General features: G+C 32.9%; 2 protein-coding genes and 1 pseudogene across 2 annotated transcripts; all 3 read left to right on the forward strand.

Annotated features, from left to right (window-relative positions):
- The first annotated feature begins 1381 nt into the window (after nt 1-1381).
- LOC113740633 (probable receptor-like protein kinase At5g20050) lies at nt 1382-11392 on the forward strand (annotated as a pseudogene).
- Nucleotides 11393-14055: 2663 nt separating this feature from the next.
- Nucleotides 14056-14679, forward strand: LOC113740634 (kunitz trypsin inhibitor 5-like). Its single transcript, XM_027268178.1, has one exon. The coding sequence runs from the start codon at nt 14056-14058 to the stop codon at nt 14677-14679; it is 624 nt and encodes a 207-aa protein (XP_027123979.1).
- A 1347-nt stretch (nt 14680-16026) lies between these two features.
- On the forward strand, nt 16027-16864 carry LOC113741168 (kunitz trypsin inhibitor 5-like). Its single transcript, XM_027268648.2, has one exon. It carries the CDS (start codon nt 16043-16045, stop codon nt 16679-16681), a length of 639 nt encoding a protein of 212 aa, XP_027124449.2. The 5' UTR covers nt 16027-16042; the 3' UTR covers nt 16682-16864.
- Nucleotides 16865-22479: the final 5615 nt, after the last annotated feature.

The raw sequence follows: 22479 nt of genomic DNA on the forward strand, positions 1-22479 counted from the left end.
AAAATCGTATTCCAACTTAATCCCCAAATTCTATCAATTTCGGCACAATCAAAATCCCAAATTCTACCCAAATCACCTTACAAATAGACCATAACCACCACCAACAACTAAATTACCTTCAAAAGTGTCCTACCCCAAATTAACACTATATTTTGTTTATTGGCTAATCTCACACCTCAAATTATAAATCCAACACCTATTGCATATCACCTTCCTTGAATAAAAGAGCTAGCCAACCACAATTGATGTTTATACCAAACATAACCCCATACTCCAATGGCATTAGGAATAGAGAAACTAATCTTTATGACAAACCACCACCAATACTTGTAAATCAAACTAAATGAAGATATTAGATTCTAGTGTGTAATAGACATAATAGCATAATCCAGAGTCACATCCTTTTTTCTCTTCCAACCATAGCCCATCAATTTCATTTTTTTTCTCTCTCACACAACCATCTTCATCATCTCCGCTAATTTGACCATGAAATTTTCATTTGCTCCCTCAATTTATAATTTTGGAAATTTTGATTCTTTAATAGATGCAAATTATTATACGAGACGAAATAAACAAGGAAGTTGATAGTTAAGTACCACGAAAAAAGAGAAATAGACAAGAAATAAACACCTCGGGTAGGTCTGTATGGTAGTGTAGTTGATGAGTGGAAGAGACTTTGGGGTTATAGGTAGGAAGGAGATAATCATAAGTGGTAGAAAAAAAGGGAGGGAAAGAGAAAAGAAATTGCTGTTAATTAAAGTAGGGTTGGGGATGATGACGAGTTATTGTAGGTTTTTATATTTTCTTTTACTTTTGGTTTGGTTTTTGTATCCCACATATGTAGTAAATTATCTATTAAGTAGAGGGTATTGTAGTCATTTTATTGAACCAAGGGAGGTTAGTGTAATTTTCTAAAATTGGGGAGAGCTAAGTGAAATTGTTAAAAACCTCAAGGGAGGTTTCTGAAATTATCCCTTTTTTATAATAAAATGGAAGAATTTTATTAATAACACTTATTCAACTAAGAATTTGAAAAGCCAAACATGCATTTCGCTATTATTCAAAGTAAACACGGGAGAAGTCAAGCATAAGCAAAGTATACGGTGAGAAACAAGCACGCGTCAACCAGCTGAAAAATAAAGATCACCACAGATCACGGCCAAACAGAGAATTCACATAATATGATGAAGAAAGAGATTGTCTATCCTAAATTGGCTTAGTTTGTACTTTGAGCAAAGGCAAACCTTGCCTCCGTATTTTCTTTATGCAAGCTCATAAGCCAGAACAACCAGCTTAAGTCAAGCAATGATGGTTGTAGAGCAGAGATTATGTTTTGCCTTTTTTCTTGCTAGTCTGCTTCTGTCGTCCTCATCATCTCTGAATGGTCCGAAAAGGAAATTATATTTCAACTGCCCATCTTCCCGCTTCGTTGATTAACCATGCATCTGGGGCCGTGTTGCTCATTGGCACGGGTACAGTGGTTGCGCCTGATGGGCATTTAAAGGTATGCCAGTGGGGAACCATGGGATTTACGGAGGTAATTGATCTTTTGAACACATATGCCGATGATTGTGGATACCCTATGGTGTGTGGCAACTATGGGGTCTGTACGAAGAGGCAATGTGGTTGTATTGAAGCAACAAATGCCCACGAGAGCCAAATAAATTTCAGACAACCAGAACTTGGATGTTCTCTGCTCACTCCAATTTCTAGTGATCACGTCCACGATCATAGTCTTTGGAGCTAAAGAATGCATCATACTTTGCATTTCAAACTAGTTTTGCAGTTAGAAGTGGCTTGGACCAAATGCAGACCATCATGGAGGAGTGCAAAAGTAGGTGTCTAAGTAACTGTTCATGCAAAGCAGCTGTGTTTTCCTATACAGATCCGTGGCTTAAACATTTAAGAAGCAACGGAAGTTGCTTATTGCTAAATGAAGTTTTCCTATTATTACCAATGAGAATTTTGGCGGATCAGCTTATAACACAACTCTTCTTGTTAAGGCACAAAATGCTTCTGTCAAAGCATCAAGGCATAAAACAGTTATACTGGCCTCTACATTTGGGGCCTTTTTTTTTGGGGTGATATGCGTTTAATCGGCTCTTGCCTGGTTCTTTTAAGCAAAACTTTCAGGGTATCCGAAGAAATAGAGGGGGAATTTTTGAACAAGGTATCAGGAATGCCTGCAAGATATTCTCATGAGAACTTGAAAGCAATGTCAGAAAATTTTTAGCAAAAAACTTGGGGAAGGTGGATTTGGTTCTGTTTATGAAGAGGCACGAAGTAATGGCACGAAGATAAAAGTCAAGTGTCTTGATGGTTTGTCTTGATAGCGGTCAAGCAATCGTTTATGAAGGGGCACTATTGTTTGTCTTGATGGTTTGCCTGCCAAACAAGACCTTAATTTCAGAAGGCTGATCATAATTCGATAACTCTTGGGCAATATTTAACAAAATTTTATGAGCCACTCACTCTATTATTAATCATCCTAGTGCAAGAGTACTTCAAATCTCTATATCTATATGTATTCAGGAAGGGATTTTTAGCAGAAACCCTCTCAATGCCTTCTAAACTTGTCATACTTTTTTCTAGATTTTTGTATTTATTTTAATACATAAAAAAGTAGTGGGTTATAACCCACCTTATCACCAATCAATATTCCCACTATCCCACTATCACCTTATCACCAATCAATGTTCCCACTATCTCACTCCCACTATCCCACTATCTTAACTCATATTTTTGTATTTATTTTAATACATAAAAAAGTAGTGGGTTATAACCCACCTTATCACCAATCAATATTCCCACTATCCCACTATCACCTTATCACCAATCAATATTCCCACTATATCACTCCCACTATCCCACTATCTTAACTCATCCTACAATTACTCCTACAAATTCTTCTTTTACTGATCGATTTAATTAACTTATCGAATTAATTCCCTCACCCTTTCTCTCAGTTTCTTATTTGTTTTGGGTTCTCTATTGATTTTATAAATGTATTGATTTTGTTTCTTTTGTGAGCAGTAGTGGAAGATATTATGTGCAGAGACTCCAGCAGAAATCAACCTTCTTGCGGCCGGCTTAATTTTCCAGGTCAGTCCCCTCTGCCTTTTAAGTATGTTTTGCTTTTGCTTTGTTTTTTGTCATGAATGATATTGCATTGATTTTCTGATCATCCATTATTTCTGAAAATTTTTTACAAAATCTTATGAATGGTTGTTTGCTTATTGTTACACTGTAAAGTAAAGATAAAAAGGTATTGTTTGCTTATATAATTGCGGATGGTATAGGTTCATGATTGAGGGTTCTACTATTTCTAACATAAATTGTATATTATAAAAATTTATTTGTTTGTATTACTGAAATTATTTTAATTATTTTTTATTGCACATTTATCACATAAAATAGGTGTTACGATAGTTATTTTCATAATTTTATTCCAAAAATGATCGTGCATGAAATTAAAAAAAAAGATTTTTTGATAATTAAAAAAAATAATTAAAAATGGTTTATAATTGGAGAAAAACAATCCAGATACTACTAATAACTAAGGCACTATACGCCCATTATTAAAATTGGATTAATTTTTAATTTCGTCAGAAATCCTTTTGGCAAAATTGCATTCTAGCCTTTCTTTTTTTTATCAACAATGACAATTACAACTACGTGATTCATCTATCTAGCAACAGCACAATTCAACTCATGGAATAAATAGTTCATTGCTTAAAGTACTTAAACAAAAGGTTAGAGCCAAGTCCTACTTAACACCTGCAAGTAATATATTACAATTAGAAAAAAGAAAATGATTCAAGAGGAGCAAAAAACTCACCAAGCCCCTGACATATGTGCAATCGTCAAGGCACTTTTGAGCATTTAAAACTGCATTCCTTAGTTCAGGTAACCACTTCTCTGTAATTGTTTTCATTTGATTACAATGCAATTCTATTAAATTCTATTGATGCTATTTCTATATTAATTATTGTATTTTTTTTGTTAACAGTTCTCATACAATGTATCACTATTTACACATAAAATAAATACATAAACTATTGATTTTTAATTTAATATATATTTTATTTCTAGATCAAAGAAATGAAAAATCTAACTGTCCTCAAGATCGCCAGGCATCCACATCACCAATGATTTTGCGTGATCATGATAAATATACAGTTTCTTATATCGTCATACTCATCTTACATACACATTTTTTGGCTGCACTATCTTGCTAAATCAACTATAGATACAATACAATACAATTGTATTACAATTGTTCGATTACAATACAATTGTATTACATTCTATTGATGCTATTTATAGACAACTTAGCAATTTTATAGATTAGCAATTTATTTTATTTTATAGATTACCAATTACTACATGCACCAAAATATTTTTATATAGGGATTACTTCATTAACTATGGGTGCTAATAACAATTCAATTGGTGCGTATTTTTCATTTGATTACAACACAATTGTATTAAATTCTATTGATGCTATTCTATATTAACTATTGTATTTTTTTGTTAACAATTCTCATACAATGATAAAAAAAATTCTCATACAACCGAAAAAAGACGGTTCTTGAATGATATATACATTCTATTATATTTCAAACTATTGTTAAACAGATATTATATTTTAATTTTATTGGTAAAATTTTTTCGCCTTTATTTGTTCACCATTTTATTTTTTTTCCAATAATGTCAGCACCGTGCATAGCACGGGTATTCCCACTAGTGTTGTTGTATGCTTGCTGCCACTGGTATTAAAAGTAATGAAATTGTATTACTTTTCATTGTTCAAAAATGTTGATTGCCTCAATGTTTTCAGAATCGGACTGGACAGGCCGGTTCGACCGGTCCGACCGCGAACCGGCCATGCTACCGGTCTGGTCCAATATCAAACCCGGATGGTAATGGAAACCCGCTACAAACCGCGCGAACCGCTAAAACCCGTATGAACCGCGAACCGGCGGTTCTCAAATTTTCAAACAATATAACCTCAAATTCAAAATAATAGCAAGAATGGAGACCGGAGACTGCCAGATTCGAACTCGGGTCTCTGAGCCAACAATAAGGTATGTTGCCACTACACCATAGCCCAAGGACGAGGTCTTGTTGTGTAGAATTATACTTAACTAAAAAATAAAATCAAATTAAATAAAAAACCCTAGCATTAAGAAAGTGCAGACGACACATTTCATTTCAATTTCACTTTCTCCGTTTCTCACTCTCGGCTTCTCCAGTTCGCATCTTGATTTTTTTTAAAAAAAAAAATTTTCTTCATATTTCAAATACTTATATTTTTTTTTCATTTTTCTTACAAAATCTCATCCTCTCATGGCTCTTTCTTTTTAATTTTCAACTCTCTCTCTCTCTCGCTATCCTCTTTTCTTTTGTCACTCCCTTTTTAATCAAACCTGTTTATTTTTAATTTATTGATGTTTTCTTCCATCTTTTAATTTTGTTTTTGTCCATTAAATTGAAAAAAGTTAAAAAAGAATTATTTTTCTTTAACCCAAATTATTTAATGTCACAACCACTCACTTTTATCTCATTTTTTGTTTCTTATTAAGTTTATATTTTTATTTTCGATTCTCTTGACTTCCTTCGAACTCCAAACTTTCTTTTTTAAATTGCAATCTCTAAATCCCAAAGCGTAAATTAAAATTTAAGTTCACAATGTCTAAATTCTCATAGACGTGAATTTTGCATAATTTCAAAATATTGTGATATTTTTGGATTAGATTTAGATATAATTGAAATTGAAATGAAATTTATTTGTTTTAACTTATAATTTAAAATTTTTATTTTTAAAAATCCAAGTTATTAAAAAATAGTAAACTTTTCATCATATAAAGTATTAAATTAGTCCATTACATGTCTTATTTTGTGCATATATATATTTATATAAATTATTTTTTAAAAAATTTATTGAACCGGGGTTGAACCGGTCCGACCGATTGAACTTCGATCCTTTCACTTCACCGGTTCAATTAACGGTCCAGTTTTTAAAACATTGGATTGCCTTGGCATTTGTAATTTGCAATTTGGACAAACTTAGAGGACACTGTGCACTTTCCACGTAGAATACAAGAAATAAATCTTACTATCGGTGTTAGTTAGCCTCCTCTATCAATAATTGTTGGGGCTGACTGTGACTGGTGCCATGGGATTTTCCTTCAAACACGCATTATTACTTATTATAGTTATTCTTTTCCCTGTCCTCATATAAATCAAAGTCTACAAGAAAATTAAAGAAAAGAGGGATTTCTTTGAAGTTTGTGTTCATCCATACATTTCTGAGAAAAGAAGAAAAAAATGTGCCTTAACAGTATGCTCTATAAAGGTCTAGTCAAAGTCATTACATGGGAAACAAGGTAGTCCGCTAGTCAAAGTACTGGCAACTTTTTTTCTTGCTAGTCTGCTTCTGTCTTCCTTCTCATCTCTGAATGCCCAAAAAGGAAATTATAATTGAACTGCCTGTCTTCTTGCTTCGTGGATCAACCAGGCCTCGAAGTCCCAGGAGATCAATGGCACGGATGAGAAAACAGTGTTAGTGTTGGATCGTGCTACAGTGATGACAAGTTATCTCACGAAATACTAAAATAATACTAGTTGCCGGTAGTTGTTTAAGTTACCCACCTTTAGGACAATTTTGATCATTTAGGGTCTTTTCTGATTCCATTAAAATAATAATTATAAATTCCATATAAGTTTTTTAATTAAAATGGTAAGTTTGTTCACTAAACTAGTAGTAACTTAATCATTCATCAAATTTACCAATTTATTTGTAAAACATACCTTTTTTTTAACAAAAGCTTACCGTTATTTGAATTAAACTTAGAAATTATAATTGCTGCAACTTTCATAAGTAAAATGGTAAGTTTGTAAAATAAAGTAGTAAGTTTGGACAATTCATTAATTTACCATTTTATTTGTAAAAACTAAAACTTACCATTATTTCAATCAAACTTATTAGTTATAATTGTTGTAACTTTTTTAAGGAAAATGATGATATGTTTGTGAAATAAAGTAGTAAGTTTGAACAATTCACCAATTTACCATTTTATTTGTAATACTTATCATTATTTGAGTTAAACTTACTAATTATAATTGTTGTAACTTTCTCAAGTAAAATGGTAAGTTTGTGAAATATAGTACTAAGTTTGGACAATTCTCCAATTTACCATTTTATTTGTAAAACTTACCATTTTTAAACAAAAACTTACCATTATTTGAATTAGACTTACTAATTATAATTGTTGTAACTTTCTTAAGTACAATGGTAAATTTGTGAAATAAAGTAGTAAATTTGAACAATTCACCAATTTACCATTTTATTTCTAAAACTTATCATTTTTGAACAAAAACTTGCCATTATTTGAATTAAACTTACTAATTATAAAGTACTAAGCTTCGTTGGAGAAGTAGTAATGTTCGGTATTTAAAGAGTAAATTTCATATTACACTTATAACTTACCAATTTTATTACCAAAGTTACCATATTACCACCCGATGTTACTTTGAATATTGGTAACCTGAATGAATAGTTGTATAATTGTCATTAAAGATACTAATCTTGGATGTGGGGACCACTATTAACCAATCTATATCTATATGTATTCAGGAAGGGATTTTTAGCAGAAACCCTCTCAATACCTTCTAAACTTGTCATACTTTTTTCTAGATTTTTGTATTTATTTTAATACATAAAAAAGTAGTGGGTTATAACCCACCTTATCACCAATCAATATTCCCACTATCCCACTATCACCTTATCACCAATCAATATTCCCACTATCCCACTATCTTAACTCATCCTACAACCACTCTTACAAATTCTCCCACGTTTCCCACTCCAATTAAGAGTCCACTCCAACTATCTCTTAATGACTCTTTTTTTTTTTAATTCAAAATTGCGTCTTCACATAACACAGGAAAATACCTGAAAGTTATCCCATCCTGGTACCAGAACTCCGGTGCTCTTCTTAGTACGCATCATACTTTTTTTCTTGAACCTTCGGCAAACATCATGAAGCCAGCGGTGACGACCTTTCAGTAAGTGACCCTGCTCATTTAGCTATTGATTAGTATTATTGTGTTTTTTCACCTTTGCCCCACTTATCTGCTGTCCCAAATTCAAGTTGTCCTATTATTTAATATATTAAAATTTTTCACTCAAAATTTGTAGGGAACCCATCTAAAGTTTCCTCACCATGGAATATGTCCGCCTACAAGCATTTCAACAACAACTAGATTTCAAACTCACAAGATTGCAAAGGAGGAAATATTTGCTTAGAAAACGAAACATACACCGCAACGATTCCACACACCAGTTGGAAAAGCTTCAACAAGTTTGCGCTGACGAAAGAGAAATCTCAAATCAAATCCGAAGGACAAAATCCAGGCTACACCGATTAAAACGTCGTTCGCATCAAATTAAAAATTCCGGTACCGTATTTTCTTTAAATATTATTCCCCATATTGTAATTTTTTTATTTTCGATTATTTTCAATAATATAATATGTCTATAATTTTTTTCCAACCCTTTTACTGATCGACTTAATTAACTTATCGAGTTAATTCCCTCACCCTCTCTCTCAATTTCTTATTTGTTTTGGGTTCTCTGTTGATTTTGTGAATGTATTGATTTTGTTTCTTTTGTAAGCAGTAGTGGAAGATATTATGTGCAGAGACTCCAGCAGAAATCAATCTTCTTGCGGCCGGCTTAATTTTCCAGGTCGATCCCTTCTGCCTTTTAAGTATGTTTTGCTTTTGCTTTGCTTTTTGTCATGAATGATATTGCATTGATTTTCTGATCATCCATTATTTCTGAAAAATTTTTACAAAATCCTAGGAACGGTTATTTGCTTATTGTTACACTGTAAAGCAAAGATAAAAAGGTATTGCTTGCTTATATAATTGCGGATGGTATAGGTTCATGATTGAGGGTTTTACTATTTCTAACATAAATTGTATATTATAAAAATTTATTTGTTTGTATTACTGAAATTTTTTAAATTTTTTTTATTGCACATTTATCACATAAAATAGGTGTTACGATAGTTATTTTCATAATTTTATTCCAAAAATGATCGTGCATGAAATAAAAAAAGATTTTTTGATAATTAAAAAAAATAATTAAAAATGATTTAAATATTTTCGAATACTTGCTTACATTCAGAGTATTAACATAGAAAATATGTTCTACGAGCTATGCAAAAATTGTGGACAGCTATGTGAAGGTCATTTTTCAAAGACTGTGTGTATGCATTGTAATGACGTGGTTGACACTGTTATTAGGTAATTAATTTCATGTATACTTAACTTCAATATATTTTTTTGTATTGCATATAATATTTTATTTGTCAAACAGGTACAACGTTAACATACAAATCAGAGATTCCAGTGATAATATGCATCTTAATCTACAAGACAGACATGTATGATTTGTATTTGATTGTGATGCTTCTTATCTCAGGACATTACAAAGGAATGTGGAATTTCTTAATATATGTTTATTTTTTATAGTACTATTTATAAATTATGTAAAAAAATACACTAATTTTGTACGTTCTTAATTATCAGGAAAATGATGATAGGTTATTCGGCCAACGAATTAATTCATGCAAAGATCATGCATTTTCATTTGTATTACGCACTCCACAAAATTCAACAGAGTTAACTAAATCACCAATTTTGGTTTTCGTACTAAAAGTAGATTGGTGTGAAGAGTGTTCGCACCTTCAAGCAAGATTATCAAATCGAATGCTTAGTATTTGTAAGTATTTCATTTTAACAACATTCAATTATATTCATTTGTATAAATATATCATTCCCTTTTTTAATATAAATTTTTATTTTTTTTCAGGATCCATCTTCAGAAAAAAGACGGTTCTTGAATGATATACACATTCTATTATATTTCAAACTATTGTTAAACAGATATTATATTTTAATTTTATTGGTACAAATTTTTCACCTTTATTTGTTCATCATTTTATTTTTTTTTTCAATAATATCAGCGCCGTGCATAGCACGGGTATTTTCACTAGTTGTACGAGTATTCTAATGTAAAATATTCACAGATTATGGTTATCATCGTCATTGTAGCATTATCCTAGAAGCAAGGGCTATTGCTTATAATTAAATAAAGTATTTTCTATTACTAACAAAGAAAGATCACTTGATAATACAATTCTCCTTGTTAAGGTGCAAAATACCCGTGTCAATAAGTCAAGGCGTAAAACGGTTGTACTGGCATCAACATTTGGCGCTTTATTTGGCGTGGTATGTCTAATCGGGTGTCTGGTTCTTTTAATGAGAGTATTCAAGGAATCCAATGAAATTGAGGGGGATTTTCTGAGCAAGGTACCAGGAATGCCTGCAAGATACTCTTATGAGAACTTGAACGCAGTGACAGAAGACTTTTAGCCAAAAACTTGGGGAAGGAGGATTTGGTTCTGTTTATGAAGGGGCACAGAGTAATGGCACGAAGATAGCAGTCAAGTGTCTTACTGGTTTCGCTCAATTGAAGGACTCCTTTATAGCGGAAGTGCAGATAATTGGTAGCATCCACCATGTTAACTTGGTAAAACTTATTGGTTTTTGTCTCTCAAAATCACACCGCCTTTTGGTTTATGAGTACATGGCTAATGGATCTTTGGATAAATGGATCTATGGTGGAAAGGACAAACAATCTCTTCCACGGAGTGCAAGGAGAAGAATCATAACAGACATTGCTAAGGGATTAGCTTATCTCCATGAAGACTGCAGTCATAAAATAATTCATTTTGACATCAAGCCCCAAAACATCCTCTTAGATCAAAACTTCAATGCAAAAGTTGCTGATTTTGGATTGTCAAAGCTGGTTGAAAAGGATCAGAGCAGAGTTATTACAAGGATGAGAGGAACACCAGGGTATTTGGCTCCTGAATGGTTGAGCTCCGTGTTCACAGAAAAAGTGGATGTCTACAGCTTTGGCATCGTGATGTTGGAAATCCTTTGTGGGCGAAAGAATTTGGATTGGTCTCAGATCGAGGAAGACAGGCACTAGCTGAGTGTTTTCAAGAGAATAGCGGAAGAAGCAAGACTTGAAGACATGGTTGACAAAAAAATTTTGGACATGCAGGTCCACGTTCTGGAAGCTGTGGAGATGATGCAGATTGCTGCATGGTGTCTGCAGAGCAATTTCACCAAGAGGCCTTCAATATCATTAGTAGTTAAAGTCCTTGATGGTCTGGTGGCACCTGAAACCAATCTGGATTATGACTTCACAAGGCCATCAGTAGTTGAAACAGGGGCAGCTGGTGATCAAGGAAGAGAAGCTTTTCATATTGCCAGCCCGCTGTTGCCTTCAACTTTATCTGGACCCAGGTAGGTGGAAAGATTCAATGCGTATTTTCAAGAGATCATGATTTACTTTTTCTGAATGACGACTAGACAAATAATTTGCCAGTTCCGCTAGTATCAGCAACATGGTTCATTTTGATGAGTGTATCAAGTGTATCTACAAATATATAAAATGAATGATGATGGATTTTGATAGGATTTTCTTGCTGCTGTTCATATGTCATTCCCTGGGCTACTAATTCTCATATTAATTGAGAAAGAGTAAAGGATTGTTGACGTTTGACCGAAAAAAAAAAATACCAAGCAGTCATCGGAGCACGCATCCTTCTCTAAGTTCAACTATGGAGAGGGTCTCTTGTATACCGGGTCCATTATGTCACTACACGCTTGTGAGATGGTCAAATGAGTGAATCTATTCTATAACAGGAAAAAAAAATGACATGCTCAAACACTTAATAGTACTTTAAAAAAAAAATCTCAATTTTCATGATTATACTTACTAGACCTACAAGCTCGATCAAAATGAGTAAACGAATAACGGATTTTTTTAAATCTATGATTAGTACTATCTGTTTTTCAATCAACGTGCTAAGCAAATTACTGGACTGTTATGTTACATGGCATATTGGCGATCAAACTGCAAATTTTGCACGAGCTTTCATTTAGTACTGCTAATTATATATATAATTTTTTATTTTAATAATGAAATTACATATAAATTGCTAATTTTTATTATATTAAAGAAAAAATTGCTATTTTATTTACTTTTTTAAAAAATAAAATAATTATTTTTTATTTTGTAAATCTCAAGTAGACTCGAGTTCGAACGCGATTCGACTTGAATTTGAGGTCAGATTCAATCTAGAACTTTACATTAAGAGTTCGTCGAGTTTGAACTTGGTAAAGTTGAATTGACACTAAACTCGATTAGACCAAATTTGATTCGACTTGATTCGTCTGTAGTTCTACTCCATTGAACTCCAAGAAATGTGCAATTCGGATTTCAATAGATCTAAACAACAATTATGTTCTCACCAAATCTTGTAACGTCTATCCATATTGATCATTTTTATTCTTCAACTGTCAACACTGTTCCTAAAACAGGTAGGAAGGATAGAAGGAAAACCTGGTCCAATACCATATCACATTGATGGACCGAAATCATATTTATTACGGAAGTTGGCTCAAGATTGACAAGAGTTTAGGCTTTGAAGCAGCGTTATTAGACCTGGACCGGACCGATTGATTTGACCGGTTCGATTGTGAACCGACCTTCTTTTAGAACTGGTTTGTAGCACAGAACTGCCTTGATAAAAAAATTAGTCAAAATCGTCAAAAACCGACTAAACCAGTGACCCAATTCGACTGGTTGACCTATTTTTCAAGCTTTTCTTTCTTATTTTTCCCAAACATAATTTGAGATATCTAAATTGTAATATTTTAATTTATTAATAGGAATAAGAAAACGGGATCTACTTAGTGCAAATACCAAAATTACTCGTTTTCGTGAATGATTTCTAAATCAAGATGTGTTCATCCCCATCATCTTATCAGTTTAGCATCAGTGATTCCAACTTGCATTAATTTTTTTAATTTAGTTTTTTAAGTAATTTTGGAGAATGGACGTATTTTAGTCATGAATTTACATATATATATATAATTATTAGGTGTATATTTGATTGCGAGTCCAATATTTTTGGAACATTATGTATGATTAGTCGAATATAACCAAGAATTTAATTTCAATATTTTGAAACTTATAAAAATATAAACAATTATGACATCATGCTGATGCCAGCAAAATTTTTAGAGCGGTCCGACCGATCTGACCAGTTGATTTCTGATCCAATAGTTTAGTCGAGTCGCTATACGATTTGAGTTTAACAACATTGCTTTGATATAAGCTTGTTAATGACCTACAGTTTGCAGGCATAGTCAAAACTGAAATAGAGACTGAGAAATGACATTCTGAAATAGAGATTGAGAAATGACAGTCTTTTTAGTTGGAAGATTAAATTCTAAAATCTATGTTTTTTATTTGAACACCTGTGTTTATTTGTTTTAGTAGACCAGTTTTTGCATTATTTACATCACTAAAAAATGCAACATGAAGTTGTTCCAACCCCACTGGCAAAAAGTTAAGCAGTAACTTTTGAAGCCGAAAGCGAAATGCACCAAGGATCAATTTCTTTGACTTCGTGCAAACGCACTCCACATGTTACAATTGGCTGAAGTACTAAGATTTGGACCAGCATAAAAGATAAATTGGCATACTTCTTATTCACAGTAATATTACTGCAACATTTAGGCAATGAAGATCTTGCTCCTGAGTGCTGGCTGACCTAAACGACTACAATCCATCCCCGATCAAGTTCAAATGGTAGCTAAAGCCCCGCCGTAGCTTTTAATTGGTTTTGAATCTACCTGTTTGTTTATACAAACTTGATAGATTAATCAGTTCAGAGCGATAAAATCAAGTCAAAATCCATCCAATCAAAATGGAAATGTAACAAAATGTATTCGGAAAATCAGTTTCAGGCAGCCCACAGCTCCAGTGTTTTTGTAGTACATGACAACCTTAATCCATTTGTACTGGCATTAGCTATTTAAGCAGAAGAGTGTAGCCATTTTCTACATCCTCAAACACTGCAATCTTTTCTTGGTTGAGCGATAAGCTAAGAAGTACTAACAATGAAGATATCACTGCTCTTCATGATTTCATTCCTTCTATTTTTCATTTCCACTATCTCCTCCTTCTCTTCAGCTGCTGAACCCGACACAGTGCTCGATATAGCTGGAAATGTGCTTCAAACTGACCTCTACTACTACGTATTGCCTGCCAATGTCCGCGGTAGGTTCAGAGGTGGAGGGCTCACATTATCGAGCATTGGCAATGACACTTGCCCGGTTGGCGTGTTTCAAGAATTGTCTGATCAAAGAAATGGCATCCCCTTGACATTTTCGCCTGTGAAACCGAGAAATGGTGTTGTTCGTATCTCGACAGATTTAAACATCCAATTTGCTTATCCAGAAACCTGTGGCGAATCTCCAGTTTGGAGGGTTGATAATTATGTTGATCCATCGGCTGATAGCTTTGTATCCATCGGTGGAGTTGTTGGAAATCCTGGTCCTGCGACTTTAGGCAGTTGGTTCAAAATTCAAAAATTTGGCTATGACTACAAGCTTGTTTATTGTCCCACAGTCTGCAGCTATTGTGATGTTATTTGCAAAGATGTTGGCATATTGTACCAGAATGGGGAAAGACGTTTGTTTCTGATCGATTATCCACTCAGGGTCGTATTCAAGCAAGCATGAAAATCGTGAGATTAGAGATCCGCTGATTTTCTTGGATGTAATGTATGTAATGCTATAAGCTTGTGACAAAAAATATAAAATTATACTGGTAATAAGGAAATCCATGTAATAAGGAAGCATTCTAAGCGCTTCATTCTTAAGTACTAGTTTCGTAGCATGTGTGTTAGTGTTACATATTGCATATGAGCATATCTCATGCATTGTAACTCTGATTAGCTATGTTACTTTTAACGATAAATAAAGCGAGTAAAATATATTTTACATCTTTCATTGCCCTTCAAATCATACGTTCCTTTCTTTCTTTCTTTTTTTTTTGGGGTGAAATATAATTTTTCCACAAAGTATAAATATTCAAAGAAAGAGTTCTGCTTCCCATAACACGTGCAGGACGATATATGCAGTAGTAGATACAAATAGAAGTTCTTGACACTATTTAATTCTAGTAGTTTTGATATTTTTTTACTTTTTTTCAACTTAAAGAGTAAATTTTCACTTACCTTCTTGAACACTAGTTAGTGTATATAATATCAATGTAGGAAAGATTAATTTTTTACACAAATGTTACGAAAAGACTTAATTTATGACGAAAGCCTAGTAATGTCGTCTGAGAACGTAGCATTCTATTTGAGCACTTCCATTTTAGAATCGGGAATAAGAGATGAAGTTAACCTGCAGCACAAACCGTTGAGAGAGATTGAGAAATTAAACATCAAACACTAAAATATGTAGTGGTCAAATTTAGTTTAAAATTACTTCAAAAACAATAGTGAAGCAATTCCAACCCACATCAAGCACCTCCACGCCACCCCCCCCCCCCTCTCCTTTGACTAAATGCAGCTCCTTGGGACGCGTTCCACTGTACTATTGGCTGAAGTACTAAGATTTGGACCAGTTTAAAAGATAGATTTGCATATTATTACTTAAATAATTAGACAAGAATATTACTCCAGTTGACTTTAGGCCAGCGAACAGCGAAGATGTTACTCCAGAGTACGTACTTGTGGCTGACCTGAAGAAGTATAAAAAAATGATCCTGAAAAAGTCAAAACAGTAGTTAAAGCCCGCCCGTAGCTTTGTATTGTTTCTGAATCTACCTATTTCTTTGACAAATTGGACAGAATTCATTAGCTTAAAGCAATAAAACGAGTTAAATTCCGTCCAATCAAAACTGGAATGGAAGAAACTGTGTTCGGAAAATCAGTTTCAGGCAGCCCACAGCTCCATTGTCGTAGATACGGTACATGCAACCTGAATTTTTTTTGAACAGGCAGTAGCTATATAAGCAGAAGGTAGGAGCCCTTTTCTACATCATCAAACACTCAAATCATTACTTGGTTAAGTGATAAGCTAAGAAGTGCTACTAATGATGAAGGCATCACTACTCTTTATCCTTTCATTCCTTGTCTTTTCCATTTCCACAAACTCCTCCTTTACTTCAGCTGCTGAAGCACCCGAGCCAGTGCTCGATGTAGCTGGAAAGATGCTGCGGACTGACCGCCACTACTACATATTACCAGTAGCCAATGTCTTTGGCAAATTCAGAGGTGGAGGTCTTACACTATCCGGCATTGGCAAGAACACTTGCCCAGCGGCTGTGTTTCAAGAAATGTCTGAGCAAGAAAATGGCATCCCCTTGGCATTTTTGCCTGTGAACCCGAAAAAAGGTGTGGTTCGAGTCTCCACAGATTTAAACATCAAATTTGCTTATCCAAAAACCTGTGGCCAATCTCCAGTTTGGAGCATTGATAATTATGTTTATCCATCTGGTGACAGCTTTGTCAACATTGGTGGAGTTGTTGGAAATCCTGGTCCTAAGACTTTAAGCAGCTGGTTCAAGATTGAAAAATTTGGCTATCAGGATTACAAGCTCGTTTATTGTCCCGCGGTATGCAGCTATTGTAGAGTTATTTGCAAAGATGTTGGCATAGAGTACCAGAATGGCAAAAGACGTTTGCATCTCACGACTGATTATCCACTCAGGGTCGTATTCAAGAAGGCATAAAGATGAGATTTTAGATGCGTTACATACGTACGTACATAAAACACTGGTAATAAAGAAGCCTCCCTGGAAAAATGGGAAAAAAACCATGTAATAAGGAAGCTTTCAATTGCTTTGGTTGATGTATAAAATATGCAAGTAAACTATCTGAAGTTGCTTGCTCTTTCTTGTTTCGTAAGTTCATAATAAGGCAATAATTGTAACTACAGAAAATGTTCAAAATTATCACTAAACTATTTAGAATTTTTTATTTTGTCCATTAAAGTTTATATTTAGCCGAAAGTGGCACTCAATTAATTGGAACATACATTTTGCAGCCGAAAAGTATATGTTTTTATTGCTTTAGTGACTAAAAATGAAAGTTATTACTATTGTAAGGTTCTTGAAACATGATTTTGTTACCTATATTTGGTTTCCTACTCAATTCTTGTTTGATAATTTCTTGAGAAAAATTTTGTATTACTTGGGTGCCTTTTAGAAATTAAATATATCGTGGGAAGTATTGAAGCAAAAAAAAAAAAAGAATAGGTTGGTAGGAAATCCAGTAAGTATTCCATTGCGGCTTACAAGAGTTAAAAAATGAAGATCATATTCCAACGGGTTATGGCGTCATGGGCCCATTCTTTATTCTTCATAAGGTTGACTGTGTGGAATTAAGAAGGGATAATTTCAGAAACCTCCCCTTAGATTTCCAACAATTTCAGTAACCTCCCTTGAGGTATAGAAATTTACACTGATCTCCCTTGACAGTGCTGACATCACTTAGCGTGAAATTACTCATGCATCCCAGCACATTATCTGAGATTAGAAACTAAAATCTAAAAATTGAGTAATTGTGGCACAAATCAACTAATTAACAGAATTATCTGCTAACAGCATAAATAGTATTGTGGAAGATATAAAATGGTGTGAATTTGCTATACCAATTGGCTCCATTTTGTGATTGACAAGACTTGACATGACGTATTTCAATCGTATACAAGAAAGACTCGGGCAAAACAAAAGAAGCATATAGGAAAGAAATAGAAAAATAAGTATGTTCTTAAGGATTTTTTTCCCTTGGTTTAAAAACTAAAGTGGTTGAGAAAAGAGGTAGAAGAAAGGCAAAATTAGAATTCTTTTCTGTGCAAAATCACAAAAGGCAAACCCTAAATCAGTTAAACAATCTCTACTATTTTCAATTTAATATTTAAAACTTATAATCTTAGTTGAAAACCATGAAAATTTCGAGACCATCATAACTGCTATACACCTTGACTGATAATTGTTTGCAATTGATAATCATTTTTACTAATACATTTCGATTGGAATGCATAAAGGGCATTTGTGGAACAAAATTTTCATTTCTCTCTTGGAAGTAATTTTTTAATTATACATTTTCAGAGATGGACTGATTTTTTTACCAAACCTTAAATCTCAAGGAAGATTAGTATAATTTTTCAAATTTTAGAAGTGGTCGGTGAAATTGTTAGAAATCTCAGGGGAGGTTTTTGAAATTATCCCTATTAAGAATGAAGGATTTCTAAGAAATTTTTGTCTCAAAAGGCAGTTATCCTTCATAAGTGAATTGCAAAGCATTGGCTCTAGTTTGGTTCCGAGGGATCATCCTTTCAAACACCTTTTTACTCCGATTGGCTACGAGTAATCTACTATCCAAACACCTTATTCTTTTCCAGAACGGCAAGAGAGTTTGACTACGAATGATTATAATCCTTTCAAGGTTGCATTCAAGAAGGCATGATGGATTGATCATTGAATGCAGAAAAACGGCAAATGCACCGAAGAGATGTTGTCACAATTTGATGCTTTGTGGTTTAGTTTTTGAGGTTTTGAAGCATGATTTTGTTACTTTTACCTGGTTTTCTTGTCAAATAACATCTTGGGAAAATGTTTGTACTATTCAGCCATTTCTTATTTAGAAATTAATATGTAGTAGGAAGTATTAATTGAAGCTAAAAAAAGTAGGTTGGAAATCCTAACTATTCCAGCTTAGCTTACAAGAGTAAAAGACCTATATCCTTCATAATGTTGACATGCTACACAATTTGCTCTTGATATAATTATAAGGGTTATTATCACTTTTTCCCCTTAAATTATATCACTACTATTAGTTTACTAGGGGTGACAATCAAGTCCAAAACGGGTTGACGAGTCGGGTTGAGACCTGGATATAACAAAAAACCCACTGACCCGAATCCGACCCGTCAACTCGGAACGGGTCAGGATACTAGATTCGAACCCGAAAATTTCGAGTTGGCAGGTTGGCGGGTCGACCCAAATGACCCGGAACTTAATTTTAATTTATTAATTTACCATTGTAATTTCTAATAAAATCAATTTAGCACAAGAATAATTACATAATCAAGTAATAACAATTTAAATAAAATAATCCCAAACCAAATCTAAAATAAATTAAAATAGTATAAAAGTAAAAAATAATGTAATACATTGTTTGTCCAAATATAATAATTTCAACTTAACACAAGTTAAATAAATTCATTTAAAATTAAGTGATTAATGCCTTTGGAAAAAAAGAATAACTTAGTTTAGTTAGATAAAATTATTTTTATGTTTATTAAATTATTTTTATTTCTTAAACGGGTTATCGAGTAACCCACGGGTTGACCCGAATTCGACCCTTTTCTTTTCGGGTTCATTGGGTTCGGCCCGATTTTAACCCGAACCCGCGAAACCTCAACCCAAATCCATTAATTTCGTATTAGGTCAATGTTTTAAAAATCGGACCGTTAATTGAACTGGTGAAGTGAAAGGGTCGAGGTTGAACCGGTCGGACCGGTTCAACCTCAGTTCAATGAATTTTTTTTAAAATAATTTATATAAATATATATATGTACAAAATAAGACATGTAATGGACTAATTTAATACTTTATATGATGAAAAGTTTACTATTTTTTAATAACTTGGATTTTTAAAAATAAATTTTTTAAATTATAAGTTAAAACAAATAAATTTCATCTCAATTTTAATTATATCTAAATCCAACTCAAAAATATCACAATATTTTGAAATTATACAAAATTCACGTTTATGAGAATTTAGATATTGTGAACTTAAATTTTAATTTACGTTTGGGATTTAGAGATTGCAATTTAAAAAAGGAAGTTTGGAGTTCAAAGGAAGTCAAGAAAATCGAAAATAGAAATATAAACTTGATAAGAAATAAAAAATGAGATAAAAGTGAGTGGTTGTGGCATTAAATAATTTGGGTTAAAAAATAATTCTTTTTTAACTTTTTTCAATTTAATGGACAAAAACAAAATTAAAAGATGGAAGAAAACATCAATAAATTAAAAATAAAGAGGTTTGATTAAAAAGGGAGTGACAAAAGAAAAGAGGATAGAGAGAGAGAGAGAGAGTTGAAAATTAAAAAGAAAGAGCCATGAGAGGATGAGATTTTGTAAGAAAAATGAAAAAAAGAAATATGAGTGTTTGCTTTATATAAATAGGTTATCAAAAAAAATTAATAAGATGTGATAGTGCAATGGTTAATACATTGGTCTTCTATTATAAAGGTCTTGAGTTTGAATCTTGATAGCTGTATTTTGCAAAAAAAAAAAAAAAAAAGAGGGAAGGTTGAAAACCGGTTCAATCCGGTTCAATGGCGGTTTTTACGGTTCGACCGGTTCTTGACCGGTTTTTTGACAAAGTCAACTATGGCATTGAACCGGACCGGTGCCATGGCCGGTTCGCGGTTCAACCGGTCGAACCGGCCAATCCAGTCCGATTTTCAAAACATTGTGTTAGGTTCGTGTCGTGTTTTCAGGTCGTGTCAAAAATTGCCATCCCTATAGTTTACTCCCTAACGTTATCTTTTAATCACTTTACCCCCATAAGTAATTCAACTCAACATGTTAAGAAATTTTAGACAAAAATACCCTTTTATTTTATAGTATTACTACATTGTTATTATCACTTTATTCGTTTAGATTATAGTGATACAATCACTTTAGTTTCTAACATTATTTTCTAGACATTTTACCTCATCGTTAATCTACCTAGTATGGTCAAAATTTTTTAAATATATTTACCCTTTTTATATATATAATTAAAAATAAAAAAGTTGGAATAGTTATTTGTCCTTTTTTCCACTTTAAGAGATCGAAAAATATAAAAATAAAAGGGTTTTCTCAAATTTCTTTTTCACACTTATTAATATTAGAAACAGAAAAAGAGATAGGAAAGAAGGAGACAAAATTAGATTTTACAAAGAAAGAAAATAAAGAAAAGTCTAACATTATCATATTACTTTAAAGTTGTCGGGATTAGAATTGGAATTTGGTAGTAAACAGAAAAGTGAATAATTTTAAAATAATAAAAGTATTTAATTCTTTCTTATTTGTAATTTTAAAAAAAAGAATTGAGCTCTCTCTCTCCCTTTCCCCCCTACCTCTCTCCATCTTTCTATTTTTCTTCAATATTAATAAGATTGTCAAGAAGAAAGAAATTAATACTTCAACTTTTTTTCTTGATACTAAAACGGAGAAGAGTCACTCTAAATTTTTTATTATTTTTATTATGCAAAGAGGAGGGTATTTTCTTCTAAAGTTTTTTAACTTTCTAAGTTGGTTTAATGGTAAGATAAATTGCTTAAAAAATAACTTTAGGGAGTAAATTGATAATGAGACTATAGTTTATGGGGGTAAAGTGATAATATTTTAAGGATTAAACATATCTTTTCACTTTAATTAATAAATTCCGTTAAGTTTGACCATTAATCTTGGGGGTAAGTGATTAAAAGTAACGTTAAGGGGGAAATTGATAGTAGTACCAAACGTTAAGAGGGTAAAGTGATAATAACCCTTTTTAACAAACCTTATTGGCTATTGCAACTTGCAAATGCATAACCAATTATTTCTAATTTGGAAGAGGAAAAAAATTTTAATGTTTAAAAGTTTGTTTTAGTTTCTGAAATTTAAATTTCTGCAATCAAGCGTAGGATGTCTGCTTAGGGAGCGAGATTCTAGTGATGAAATTAACCGTGATTAATATCATTTTGCTATGAAAAAAGGGCTTTTGCAGAACTGAAAAGCTAGTTAATTTGGATCTCAAAAGATAAAGTGGAATACCATTTGAAGAATTACATGACTTATAAATGCTCAAATTACAAATCCTTTTCTTTTGGTTGACTTGACTCCTACGATGGGATATTTCATCAAAAAAAAAAAAAATGTTTTCCCGGTACTTGTATGAGGAATAAAGGAATGATGAAGGGCTTCTAAGAAATTTCTTTGTTTCAATAGGCATTTATCCAACCCAATCCATACGCTGTTGTGGACAACAATCGCTATTGCCCAGTCCTTCAACCAATGTTTTGAAAACCGGATCGGACTGGCCGGTTCGACCGGTTGAACCGCGTACCGGCCATGACACCGGTCCGGTTCAATGACATTGTTGACTTTGCTAGAAAACCGGTCAAAGACCGTTGAACCGTGAAAACCGCCGAATCGGATTGAACCGGCGGTTTTCCGGTTTTCAGCTTTCCCTTTTTTTTTTTTTTTTTTTTTTAAGTTTTGCAAAATGCAGCTATCAAAATTCGAACCCAAGACCTTTGTAATAAAAAAACAATGTATTAACCGTTGCACCATCACATCTTATTAGTTTTTTTGATAACTTATTTATATAAAGCAAACACTCATATTTCTTTTTTTCATTTTTCTTACAAAATCTCATCCCCTCATGACTCTTTCTTTTTAATTTTCAACTCTCTCTCTTTCTCTCTCTATCCTCTTTTCTTTTGTCACTACCTTTTTAATCAAACCTCTTTATTTTTAATTTATTG

The sequence above is a fragment of the Coffea arabica genome, chromosome 4e (assembly GCF_036785885.1).
Source record: "Coffea arabica cultivar ET-39 chromosome 4e, Coffea Arabica ET-39 HiFi, whole genome shotgun sequence".
NCBI lineage: Eukaryota > Viridiplantae > Streptophyta > Magnoliopsida > Gentianales > Rubiaceae > Coffea > Coffea arabica.

Bases quoted from the DNA above. Each gene is read 5' to 3' on its own strand.
- LOC113740634 (XM_027268178.1), top strand. From the start codon at position 14,056: ATGAAGATATCACTGCTCTTCATGATTTCATTCCTTCTATTTTTCATT.
- LOC113741168 (XM_027268648.2), top strand. From the start codon at position 16,043: ATGATGAAGGCATCACTACTCTTTATCCTTTCATTCCTTGTCTTTTCC.